This window comes from Lethenteron reissneri, chromosome 15, assembly GCF_015708825.2.
Source record: "Lethenteron reissneri isolate LAM-NWPU_2019-01 chromosome 15, ASM1570882v1, whole genome shotgun sequence".
Taxonomy (NCBI): domain Eukaryota; kingdom Metazoa; phylum Chordata; class Hyperoartia; order Petromyzontiformes; family Petromyzontidae; genus Lethenteron; species Lethenteron reissneri.
Window position 1 is genome coordinate 587,109 of NC_083793.1, and position 13,740 is coordinate 600,848.

Consider the following 13,740-nt stretch of genomic DNA (forward strand, 5'->3'; position numbering starts at 1 on the left):
CGGGTGCGGTCAAGGGATGGCTCCCTACTTGCTCATCCTGCATGCTGATGATCTGCTCATTGCTGCTCACTCGGAGAAAGAGTTGGAGGTTCTGCTGCAGAACCTGCAGCGTTGCCACTCAGTGGGAGAGCCTTGCCCACCATCGCTGCTCAAAGACCCTGCCCGTGTACTTGATGTCATCAAACACTCCAGGGGAAACCACAAACCCAAGCTAAAGGCTGATCTAACTGGCAGTGAGTCACACTGGGTGCACCCCGTGTTAGAGGTCACCTCTGCGTATGTCAAAGAACGGTGGGTCTTGTTTCTGAATATCAACAACACTCACTACAGTTTAGCACGTAGGCTTAGACTCACTGCAGACGACGACTTGCCTCCAATATTTTCCTTCTCTGCAAAGTGACTGAAAACATATTTTTAGATTTTAATGTGAATTGTTATATATAAAATGTGAATTGTTTCATATATATATAAACAGTATTAATACATTATTCAAAAATGTTACAAAAACTTAAATGTTATGTTTAGAAAATGTAAACAAATATCAAGCTCACCATAATAAAGCACAACTTTATACACATTAATTCCAAGCCTGCTCTCAATGCAACTAATTGCAGCCGGGAATTGATTCAAATGAGACACGTGCTGTAGTACTGTACTCCAGAATTACATAAAAAGTTGGGTAAAGCCATACTTTAATGTTTTTTAAAGCTGTTTCTTTTAATGCACTTTCTATGGCAAATCTTTTAGCTGTCTCAGATGACATGGTCACGTGTCCAAAAGCGTTATCATCCTGATGTCAATACTGTAGTAGTGTAATGTGAGCCATACTTCACCCGACAGCACCCACATGACTCCGAGATGTTATGGACAATGGGACTACGGTAAATACAAACCCAGCAGATGTCCGTGACAGCGGTCACGTTGCTCGGCGGTGGTGCAGCGGTAAGATGTGTCAACATCGTCACTGGAGAGACAAAGGCGGCCGGGCGTGGTGTTGGCCACCCACCCACTCGTGTGCCGTGCCGGCTTTCATAGGTACTCTCTAACAGCACTTGCCCCTACAGTCTGTTAAGGCTACACGGGGGATCTTTGTCTTTTTTTCTCGGCTATATTTTGAAATAACAACATAACAAGGTTTCATGGGTCCAGGACACTCAGAGTATAGCCTCTGACTATTTGTATTATAATGTAATACCATACAATAGTGACAAGCACGTTCTCGTCACTGTCCTCTGTTTCAGGTTGCAGAACTCGACACCAGGATGCATTATGCATTGTTACTGGACATAGATCTTGCACAGTACAGAATTTCCTAGGTTACACAATCTCCCGGTATCTAGTTCCAATTTGCACATCCTTTGTAAACTAAAGTTGCTACCACATCAAAGCTTTAGTGGTAAGTCGCACTTCGTGTCGTTGTCGTCTGTCGCAGGCTGGTGTTGGGAAGACCCTACGACTCGCTCGGTGTGCGCATCTTCACACAATACAGAAGCTCAAATCTTCAAAGGAACAAAGTTAAAACAAAGAGAATCAAACAATGTGTGTGCTATGTCGACGATGTATAGTTTCCATATACTGTAGAGCATTTGTGTCAATCCACTGCTGGACGGCGGCCTCCTCGTGGCGTGCGGTCTGCGGGGTTATGTGGACATACTTCACCACACGTGGAACATTGCCGCTCTCGCAAGCACAACGAGGGGGTGGTGACAGTGGAGAACGTCGAGAGGAAGCGAAAATATTAAATGTGGCACAGAGTTGACGCGGGTGGTTCGCTGCAGGTGTAGAACGCTCAGTCAGAACGAGGTTGGTGTTGCGAGGGTCACTGATTTTCTCTGCTTCGAGACGAACGGTTCGGTTCATCTCACGAGTTAATCACCTTGGAGGTGGCCATGTGGCTCAGAGGTCGGAGCGCTGAGATGCTGAGCTGCTACTGCTTCTGCTGAGATGCTTCTGAGATGCTGCTGCTGAGATGCTGCTGCTGAGATGCTGCTGCTGCTGAGATGCTGCTGCTGAGATGCTGAGATGCTGCTGCTGAGATGCTGCTGCTGAGATGCTGCTGCTGAGATGCTGAGATGCTGCTGCTGCTGAGATGCTGCTGCTGAGATGCTGAGATGCTGCTGCTGCTGAGATGCTGCTGCTGCTGAGATGCTGCTGCTGAGATACTGAGATGCTGCTGCTGCTGAGATGCTGCTGCTGAGATGCTGAGATGCTGCTGCTGAGATGCTGCTGCTGCCTTTGAATCTGGGCTGATGCAGCCGCGTGTGAGGGAACCAGCCTCAATCAGTCAAGCGAGTTCGTGGTCAATTGCAGCAGACGTACAAGGCACGACGGATTCGCAATAATGAAGTCTATAAATGTCTCATTACTGTGCTGTGCAATATGACCTTTCTAACATTGGAGACAAACCCTTTCATTTGTAAAATAACCTCTCACACATCAGTGACACATAGCCTTTCAGTTAAGGTTACCCCGTATGTTTTTTCCACTCTGCTTTATGTTTTTATAATAAACCGTCATCAGCCTTGTATTCCATGTATCGTGTTGAACGCGTTTGGTTAAATTGTGGTTTCTAATAATGGACGGATATGGTGGAAGGCCTCTGGTGGCCTTGCGACTCAACGTCGTTGAAAGTGGCGTCCTTGCAGTCTGGCGATCGAGGGATCTGTTGCAATCAGGTTGCGATGGAGGCATAAATATAATAACCAGAGCTATTGTGTGATGCCGATCGACGGGCGATTGAGACATCGGCCCCCGAGGCGAGGTCAACAGAGGACGCGCCCACTGGGAGGAAGAAGCCGGTGAGTCGTTATCAAGGGACACAGGCTGCTGCTGCTGCTGAAGAGGCTGTCGACTTGTGGAGAGGTAGCGGCCCGAAGGGGATCCGAGTGTGCAATGGAAAATGCCATTTAAAAGTTTTATCTTACGGGCCCATTTCTACAAACCGGCACCGCACGTGATTGACGACTGCTGTGTGTACGGCAAATGGTGCACACACTGTGTACATGAGGTGGTGTAATGTTTTGTATGCAAGCAATGTGCGCGCGACACTTTTATTATCACACACAGGCACATACAGGTGGAGACCCTATCTAACATACCGTACATCAAAGTCAATTTGCTTTGTACAGTACAATAAATCCACATTTGTATGTGAATGACAGGAATATGTCATCACATGCATAACCGCAAGGGATCAATTCTAGACCTGCCCACGTTGGTCTGCACAAATGGGTAACCCTCCCAGGCCATCGTGATAAACAGTTCAGGGTCAATTGTGTTTGCAAGCACTCCGTTGTATATTTAGTAACGTACAATGTGTCAACCTTCCACAGGGCCATTGAGAAGCGTGCAGGGTGGTCGCACTGTGTTGGCTCAGTGCGTAGAGATGGGCAATGGCAGTGGTTAAACCAAAAGAAAACGTTAACATGATGCCCTGCTCATAAGCATCATCCCCTCTTTACATCCATTAGCCAGTGGTGGAAACTCCACATTCTTATGTCGTCGATGAGTAAATGTATAGGACAACCACTGTTGACTGCCCCACAAAGTGGTACTCATTTTATTGACCCAGGAGAGATGATGAGCGGAGTCAACCACTAACTAGGATTTAAACTCGAAACCTGACCTCTCATAATTATTTTACAAAGGTATACACTGCAATGTATTGTCCGTGTGTATCTATTGAAAGAGATACAGTGTTACGAAATGTAAGACTGTTATTTAATATTGCATTGTACCTCTAACCGGCTGCTTGGTGTTGTGGTTACAGACGACCTTGACGCGCAATCTGAAGGTCATGGGTTCAACACCTGCCAATGGTCAATTCAGCCCTGCATCACTCGCGGGATTAGAAGAAGTATCATCTTGTGAGAAGTCAACAGGAATACCTTGATCGACTGGCCCCGCCAAATGAATGTGAAATGTCCACCATTTGCTCACGACTGTGAATGAGGACAATTCACTACCTCACATTCTGGTGTGGGAGATGCGTTGACTTTTTGCCGTCGATTCCATGCTTGCCCCCGATTCCATGCTTGCCCCTGATAACTCTGTAATTGAGACGTTATAATTTCCCATTGCTGACTGGGTCCCATTTTTATCCGTGTCATCTCAGACAAGGGGAAGTTGTATTACATACACACATATTGATTTGCTAAGCAATCAAAGCGATGTTACAGAATAACTTCCTGAAAACATGTTGCCACCTGTCCCGGTATGACCACGGACAGCCCGAATCCTAATCTAGATTTTAAGTTTGTTACTTTTACATCGCCAACCGTGTTCATCGGACGTACGGATGTGGGCAGTGGAACCAGATAACTCAGAATCCTGCCATGTATTTGGTTACCAGAGCATTGACTGACTTAGAGATCCCATCGGGAATATAGTCACCTCATTGTGTCTGTAAACCTGTCGTGTAGAAAAACAGCGCAGTCCAAAGGAAAGGCGCAGCCCTGCAATTGCTGGCTCACGCCACTGCTGGCAGAAGGCCTGCGCTGCAGAGAACTCGAGAGGGGCCCTCTCGGGGGCTATTTGGTCTCTCTGACTCGCTCTCTCTTCCAGAGGGAGTGCGTTACAAGTTGAAAATGTTACTATTATTATATAGAACACGTTTCATAACCTAAACAGATGCGTTTTCTGTGAGCAAGGTATCTGTGTGATTTATGTGCCCTATACGTATACATTTACAAAAAAGGTTTACGAGTCTTCAGTATTTTCATCTGCGGATCTGTCAACAATGAACAAATCTTCCGTTCGAGGAATGCGTCACTAAGTGGATGATGCACAAACTGTTGATCAGCCAATATCAGACCCCATAGTATAAAGTGGTGTCTCTCAATCTTACCCACTCAGTTTGGCCTCTGTATGTGCTGTGAAGAAGGATCATTACCTGCCTATTGTACACAATTCCTGTCAAGGCCACGATGTTATTGCTGCATGTTTGTGTCCTACATTGTGCAGCACTGTCAACAACAGCAGCAGCACAATCACCCACGTGTTGGTCTCCAGTCACATGACACGAGCCCCCCCCTCACACCCCCGCCAGGTCACGTGGCTCCGTGCCCGACTATATAAGCGCGAGGCGGTGGCACCGCTCCCACACGGAGGCGATGGCGGCAGCGTTGTCGCAGGGTGCGGGCGCGATGAGGTCGTTCTACGAGCTGTCGGCCAAGACGCTGGGCGGCGAGCTGGTCAACTTCTCACGCTACCGCGGCAAGGTGGTGCTCATCGAGAACGTGGCGTCCCTCTGAGGCACGACCACCAGGGACTTCACCCAGCTGAACGAGCTGCAGGGCCGCTACGGCGCCCAGGGGCTCGCGGTGCTCGGCTTCCCCTGCAACCAGTTCGGCCACCAGGTATGATGGGGTGGGAGGTGTTTGACCAAACTTAACGTGGGTTTTGAGGATTGGTGACGCGGTGGCCCTGGGCCGCTTCAAAGCACACTCGACACTGATGTTAGCCGGACAGAGCGCATCCGCGGCCACATCGATAGGGACACGTGTTGTTTTGTTTGTATGTGACCAGACATTTGCCTATGATTACATCGTCCGGAATGCGCCCGGTTTTATCGGGACCGGGCAGCTATTGTGCCATGTTGGTGACTCATCGCACGTGTCTGTTACACATGACGCTCTCCTGGGTCTTGGATTCCCACCCCGTCTAGTTTATCTTGAGCTAAGCAAGGTTGAGCCGCGGTTGCGTTTTAATGGGCGACCACCTTGCCATGTGTGATCGTACAGCAATGGCTTGGGACTGAACATGACTACCCGGCAAGAAAGCAGCAGGTGTTAAGATAAATAAACACCCATCGCAAGGCATCTTGATACTGGCAAAAGTGTCCCATAGATATGACCACCTACTTTTCCAAAGAGCGGTCAGAACAAGGACTTAAAATGTCTCCATAAACCTGTTTACTTATTGCAATATGTGAACTTGGTTGTGATCACCTGCTCTCCAAATAGACGTTTTTAATACGGAATATCCATGAGAAGAAATTTCTTCCGTAGCACTTTTTAAAATGTTTAAGTACTGTACATTGCTATTTTAACACTAGCTTCTTTGCCCGTCCTAGGACGGAAGCTGTAATATTTACGAAAAAATGGAGCCGAGTATAATTGTATCTTGTGTAAATGTAATGGCAGTGAATCTTGCACGAGTATATCATAAAAACTTCACTGCATTTCACTGTAGCACTGCATTAATGACATTGATTCTGGCAAAAAAACTATATCCTAAAACACCTCCCTTCACGTCACTGTAGCACTATATATATAACTGACCTTTAATTTGTTCAAATTCACTGCTCTGATACTTTATTCTCTTCTGCTTTCGGTCGCTGGGCTTGAAATAAATTGGAAATCGATAAAATATATCTGGAAAATCACCGAGAAATGTCTATTTTACCACAATGTAGAAGCATAAATTAGACTTGCCTTTTGTCTCAAGTGATGAAGAAATGAATAAAGACACCAAATCCATTTTGTTGCTGCATATCATTATTTGTTAGATTCACTTTCAATAAAGAAAAGTCAAACTTACAGCGAATTTGCGGAAAAAATGCGTGAGTATAAAAATCCACCCGCTAATATTAATGATGGGGGGAGGGGGAGGGCGGCATGTGGAGTGATGTCACGTGCGGGACACACAGACATTCTTGGCTCATAGTAATAAATCTGGATTTATTTTACTGCAGTCATCCGAGTCCTTGCAAGAATAGTTATTGGCGGTTAAACTGTGTTGTAAATACCAGTGAAGTGTTCCTTTGCATATTACTAAATACTTCTATTTGCATGCATTTACACAGTGGAGAGGGAAGCATATTAAATACACCTTTGGACATTGAGTCAATGTTACCCAATGTCGTTGCATTCCAGGTTGAACAAGGGTGCGGTTTATTGACCACAGCAGTAGACTGGTACATTGCTAAAAATGCATGGTTGTGGTTTTAGTCCTCAGACCTCTGTCATTCATGATGAACTTTGGAATGCCGTTTTGGTTTAAAGGCATATCTTGGGCTCAAGTCTATTAATCATTCAACTCGTATGGTGGAGTTTGACAAGCCTTGGTTGTTCGTAAGACTTTTATTGAAACATTGGAGGTAGGAGTCGAAGACCTGTTAAAAGCCCATTGGGGCGAGACCCCTCTTTGTCAGTGGCCTTGGGTAAATTAATTGTCTGCATTTTTAAATGCACCTCCCGATTTAGCACAATTGGCTACGAAAGAGGTTATACATACAAACGTTTTTTATGGTCCGTTAATTTTTTTAGTTAACTAGGATTTGCACTACAAGTACAGAGGAATAAACCACAAGGCAATATAGAACGACTGACATACTTAAAAGATGACCTGTTACAGCTGGATAATATATTTATTATTCTTAAAATAATAAACGTTTAGGTTGAGGGTAAATGTCACTCCCGAGGTATGCGTTTAAAGCCGTGTAGCATCTATTACGATGTTGCTCTGCAAAAAAACAGACTTGCCATGCTTTGCCAGGGAGAGGTAGCTTCCAATGAAAGGACATTCATTCATGTCCGTATTTATTGGAATTTACTTGTTTTTTAAACTTGCTTAAAGTTTTAGACAGTTGATTTTTCTTCAGGTTGTTTATAGTAAGTGTGCAATTAATAAACATGATGAAATCAAATATCTTGAAGGCAATCTGCATCAAGGCAGTCGTATTTTTGGTCCATCCCCTTGCTGTAATTGATGGTCGTTGTGGTAGACTTTCCACATTATTGCGGTGAAACCAGCCTCGCCCACTTACCCCCCCCCCCCCCCCCCCATTATATTTCAGAAGCTTTGGGGACATACAAAATATATTATTACATGCAAGTTCATAGGAGGTGAATACACATTGTAGGGGCTAAAACACATCTGTTGTTGCTAACCAGTACAGCAGTGTTATTGTATTGCCATTTACACTGTTGCATTATTATTCATTTGGTTCTGTTGACCTAAAACCATCACGTTAATACTATTACAGTTAAACAGATGTGTGTGTGTGTATACATGTTTTATTTGTGAATGAGTGGTGACTTTGTATTTCTTGTGGTGTGCGATTGTGTGTGCGTGCTGTAGGAGAACTCCCAGAACGAGGAGATCCTGAACACCCTGAAGTATGTGCGTCCAGGCAGCGGCTACGAGCCCAACTTCACCATGTTCGCCAAGTGCGAGGTGAACGGCAAGGATACGCACCCAGTCTTTGAGTTCATCAAGGAGAAGCTTCCCCTGCCATCCGATGATCCCGTCTCCTTCCTGCAAGACCCAAAGCACATCATTTGGAGCCCGGTTTCACGCTCTGACATCGCGTGGAATTTTGAGAAGTTCCTGATCGGGCCTGACGGGCAGCCTTTCAAGCGCTACAGCAAGAAGTTTCAGACCATCAACATTGAGGAAGACCTCAAGTTTCTGCTGAAGCAAGTTAAATAGCTTGTGGCTAGGTTTACCTTCATTTTGTACTAGTCGTGTAGGGATTTTTCAAGCCTCTGGCAGTGTGTGCCCTACTGAAGATATTAGAAATGCCACTTTGTGAAAACTTCCTTCAAAATTTTAACGAGGGAAGTTTGAGGTCCTGTAGCAGATCTAATGTCTCATGTTCTTGGCATACCTGATCCATACAAGCTTGTCTTCTATATGTGCCTAGCAATAAATGTAATGCCGTTGTCTGCATTCTATGTGTAAGTTTGTTTTGTTATCTGTTGGTGTCTTATACATTGTTGCAATTTTATATTGGGAAATATCTGGGCAAGATTTGGAAATCATTTTTGATTGTGAAGCAGATGTTGGCTCCCAACAATGTCCCGTGCTTTGATAAAGGCTGACTTGCAACATACCCAGCTGCCACAACACATCCCTGAAAAAAGACAAGTACCTGTGCACAGACGTGTTCCTTTACAAGGCTCAAGTTTACATTCTGGCTGTCAACATGCTTAGGAAGGTTTTGTCATTCGCCCACTATGGAGGGCAGGGTGTAGCACTTCCACAGTTTGGTGCCCAATTTGGATCAGACGGTGGCATGGTTGGTTTAGTAATTTTTGTTTCTTGATGGTCAAGCAAGTCATGTCCGGACCAGGCTATGAACTAGAAACCTTCCAATTGGGGGAAATGGCTGGGTGTTCACACCATGAAGGAATGGCAGCCAAACTCGAGCACCTCGACTGAGGAGACATTGATGAGATCGAATTGTGTGCAGGAGCTATGCGGATGGCTGCATTGCAGGATTGTGAAACTCAGCCAAACAGTGGATTGAGTGGCTGATCTTCATACCAAACGAATGCAATAAAATAAATAATTGTACAACATTGCACAACTATACAATATTTGGTCCTTTCAGGATACATTTTCTGAATGGTACTTATGAGATTAAGGGTATGGTATGTTGCTGTGCTATCTATTTCATTATTGGATTTTGCTCCTTCACAATAATACATCCGGCTCTCAGCCACCAGTGTGATCAATACAGTACACGACAGTAAAATAACTGCACAAGACAACGCGGTTAAATACACCAACACATGATCTCCTGTGGTAATATTTACGTTCATATTAATCTTATCTTTACCCAGTGTTAAGCATAGAAAACTAAAGCCGGATCCTTAACACGTCTGAAATCTCCCCCCAAAAAAATCTTCGAGTCTTTATCCCAGAAAGTCGCGATTTGTCACTGTCCACTGACATTTCGTCTCGAGAAATCCAAAACGCCTTTATATCGAGAAACACTGGCGCAGGTGGGCAACATTGAACGGGGCTTTGCTGATGGTTGCCACCCAGTGGAGTTCAACGCTCCCTTTCTGCCCAATGCTTCCCACTGATCAATGCTGTCCAATGCTACAAGTGACCCTGTGATTGTAACGCCAAGACCCAACAACACCAACAAAAGCATGGAGTATGGGTATAGAATAGAACCGAATTATGTCAGAATTGGTGGGTTGATAGATTAACGATGCGCATAAAGTTCTAGGGGTGTCCGTGTTCCATCATTGCGGAGTTATGCAACGTGTAAAGTTCGTCAACATGCATAAGTGTGCGTACGCACTCAGAACCTGCTGCTTTGAGCAAAGTAATCATTGCAAGCACTTTCATGGGATATATGAACTCATTCGAACATGTCTTTGTCCTCTTAAGTGCAGTATTTAATTCACTTCATTGTAATCAATGTCCACGTTTTTGTCCGAGCAATGTGCGATTAATTTTTTATTTTATTTCACTGGGCACATCGGTGAACTTATTTTCATGGACAAGATTAAATCGGTTTGGCACCAGTCGTGTCTCAGCGGCGGAGCGAGCAGCTCGCAATCTGAAGGGTCCAAGTTCACATCCTGGTTGGGTGCAATGGCAGAGCCAGGATTTTCAGGAGTAAGGACTTGTCCCTTGCTTTTTATTCGACGCGTGTGCGGCGATGGCGCAGCCATCGATCGAAGGTCTAATTCCAACCGCGTTGTGTGATCGGCATCGCGCTCGCTGAAGGTGAATGCCTTCAGGGAAGTCGTGTACTGTCTACGTAAATGCGCACAATTCGGAGTCACTTAGAACTGCTTTGACGTTGCTTATTGCCAATTATGGACTCAGACTATTGTCCTATCATCTCAGAGTCCCTGGCACGTAATAATATGCTACACTAATACATACCAATGATCGAAATGAGGGATTTCGATCGGATCATTGGGGAAGGGGGGGGGGGGAGCACGTGCCACCCCCCAGCAAGTAGTGGTGGGGGGGGGGGGTAACTCAGCCCATCGTCCTTCCTATAGACCACAGTGACCCACTCCTGTCCAGTCTGCGCTCCTTTAACCAACTCTCTCTTGAAGCCCTCTTGTGGCGAGCAGACCCCGACATTGGCTTTTAACTCCTGAACATATTGCCAGACGCAACAACATCATTCTGGGAACTCTGTTCGATAAAATGAGTCGCATATTGTAAGTCAACGGTGGTTGTCTTATTCAGATATTTCCACAACTCGGATCTGTAAACAAGAGATCATCGCCACCTCATTACTCATTTGAGCAGATGGAAATCATTTTTATTTTTTTACCTACGTGACTTTACCGAAAAAACCTAAGAATATAGAAGGAAATCACTTTGACTTAATTTGATCTACGTGTAACTTACCTGGTAAAAAAAAAAGTTTTAGTTCAAAACTTAGCTCTGGTTAATTCCACAGGAATTGTCCCTTTCAATCCGGAAATGGCCCATCCCTTCCACCCGCAGTCCATCCCCAGCCGCCCCCCCCCCCGGGTCACGTGGCTCCGTGCCCGCCTATATAAGCGCTGGATGCGACACCGCCCCCACTTCACACGGAGACGATGGCGGCAGCAGCAGCAGCGGCAGGTGCCTTGAGGTCGTTCTACGAGCTGTCGGCCAAGACGCTGGGCGGCGAGCTGGTCAACTTCTCGCGCTACCGCGGCAAGGTGGTGCTCATCGAGAACGTGGCGTCCCTCTGAGGCACGACCGCCAGGGACTTCACCCAGCTGAACGAGCTGCAGGGCCGCTACGGCGCCCAGGGGCTCGCGGTGCTCGGCTTCCCCTGCAACCAGTTCGGCCACCAGGTATGATGGGGTTGGCTCCTGCACAGCGGCGGCGGCGGCGGCGCTTGCTCTGTCCACTGCTGGATGACGGCCTCCCCACGCTGTCTGGGACTTTGTAGGCACCTAGCGCAGAAGTAGCCACAAGACACGATTCGCTCCTCGCCACAGCCGACTCGCCATGCGTCGCACCCAAACTCGCGGGTTAAATGACCGCCTCTGATTGCCCGTTGACCTCCCCGCTGGACCCTCCAATGCGCCTGACTCGGAGCCAGTTTTACAGAAGGACTACCTGCTGTGTGTTCACACAGTGACTTTGAATTAGGAAATGTAGCACATGCTCTATGCAAAGTATGGGGGAGTGGATGATGTACTTTATATTTTATGCGTTGTCATCCTTTCATTATGTTTTACCGAGTCTGAACACGGCTGTGATTCATTAACGAGTGGCCAACAGATTCACTTGGAATGTTTAGACCATTGTGGTCCTGTCTTATCAGATACTGTACGCGTAATAACAGGCATTACTCGTGGTCCTGGGGATGTTGCTTTGTGTCAAGCCATGGCTTTGGGCGTAAACCAAGAGCTTTTCACAATTCGTTGGTAAAACTTTTAATGAAATCGTTTTAAATGCCTTTGTGATTCCAAAGAACACAGGATGAGATGTTACTATCCTTTGTGCAAGCACTTCCAAGAGTTCATGAACAGTGAGCCTGGTGAATTTTGGGGAGCGCATCGTCAGTAGTGAACCTTTGGGTCCTAGGGTGTTTCGGCCTTTTATACTATACACCCTCCCCAAAGGCGGCCAGCGACAGGGTGATCAATCCTACGCTTGCGTCCCATTGAGAATAGAAGTCACTCAGGTGAGACTTAATACTATGTTTTTGAGTACAGTTTTCAATACTCTCTTGGTTCTTTCAGTTTTCAATACTAGTGATTGGAGAGGTGCCATACAGAAATAATTTACTAATTTTTTTGGTAACCAGAATGGAAACGTTCTTGAATTGCTCGTGAGATGACACGGTGTAACAATGCATTAGGCCTGTTAGATGTGGTAAAACTATTCCAATAAAAAAAGTGGTCACTTAATCGTTATCACGTCGGTGTGTGTGTGTCATAGGAGAACACCCAGAACGAGGAGATCCTGAACATCCTGAAGTATGTGCGTCCAGGCAGCGGCTACGAGCCCAACTTCACCATGTTCGCCAAGTGCGAGGTGAACGGCAAGGATGCGCACCCAGTCTTTGAGTTCATCAAGGAGAAGCTTCCCCTGCCATCCGATGATCCCGTCTCCTTCCTGCAAGACCCTAAGAGCATCATATGGAGCCCGGTTTCACGCTCTGACATCGCGTGGAATTTTGAGAAGTTCCTGATTGGGCCCGACGGGCAGCCTTTCAAGCGCTACAGTAGGAAGTTCCATACCATCGGCATTGAGGATGACATCAAACTCCTTCTGAAGCAAGCGTCATAGGGGTTTTTTGTACAAGTGATGTAGGCATTTTTCAAGCCGCTGGCAGCGTGTGCCCTGCTTCAGATATTAGAAATGCTATTTTGTGAAAACGTCCCTCAAAAATTTCCGAGAGAAGTTTGATGTCCTGTAGCAGATCTAATGTCTTATGTTCTTGGCACGTCTGGTCCATATGAGCTTGTCTTCTATATGTGCCTTGCAATAAAATTAACGCCTACTTTTTGGGAGTCATTTTGTATGTGTTTTGTTTTCTGATATAAATTAACTTGGGTTTTTAGATTGTTGTGGAAACCCCCAATTTACGTGCAGTGTCCAAGTTGCCATTTTGGTCACCGCTTTGCAACTGGCAAAATTAACTGGAGCAGTGCTACTGATTACTCCTTCAATTATCGTCTCAATAACTTCATTGGTAAATCAGTCTCGCTTCCCATGTGTGATGCTGCCATTTGGAGGATGGCATGCTGGGTGCAGGTTATAGGGGGTTGTAAACCTTTTTTTAAAGGGTCCTAAGTAAATGACCACGTTAAAAAAATTCTGAAACCCTCAAGTATATTACCCCCATCCCACGTGCCTAATTTCCCAGATACTTGTCTGCTTCATTAATGGTGACTCGTCTTCGTTGTGCTGGGAGGTTGAGGCCGTGGGATTAGTACTACTACGCATTTCACAAGTAGTACTAATCACATACCTGCATTTCCCATAAATATGCTAAATCCCTCTTGATATGCAAATTATTTTGTCAAGACG

At 45.8% G+C, this 13,740-nt stretch overlaps 2 protein-coding genes across 2 annotated transcripts; both read left to right on the forward strand.

Annotated features, from left to right (window-relative positions):
• Nucleotides 1-5,090: 5,090 nt before the first annotated feature.
• LOC133342557 (glutathione peroxidase 2-like) lies at nt 5,091-8,673 on the forward strand. Its single transcript, XM_061551734.1, has 2 exons — nt 5,091-5,357; nt 8,083-8,673. Exons 1-2 carry the CDS (start codon nt 5,112-5,114, stop codon nt 8,431-8,433), a joined length of 597 nt encoding a protein of 198 aa, XP_061407718.1. The 5' UTR covers nt 5,091-5,111; the 3' UTR covers nt 8,434-8,673.
• Nucleotides 8,674-11,279: 2,606 nt separating this feature from the next.
• On the forward strand, nt 11,280-13,220 carry LOC133342558 (glutathione peroxidase 2-like). The gene is made up of 2 exons (XM_061551735.1): nt 11,280-11,549; nt 12,646-13,220. The coding sequence occupies exons 1-2, from the start codon at nt 11,307-11,309 to the stop codon at nt 12,994-12,996; spliced, it is 594 nt and encodes a 197-aa protein (XP_061407719.1). The 5' UTR covers nt 11,280-11,306; the 3' UTR covers nt 12,997-13,220.
• The last annotated feature ends 520 nt before the right edge of the window (nt 13,221-13,740 follow it).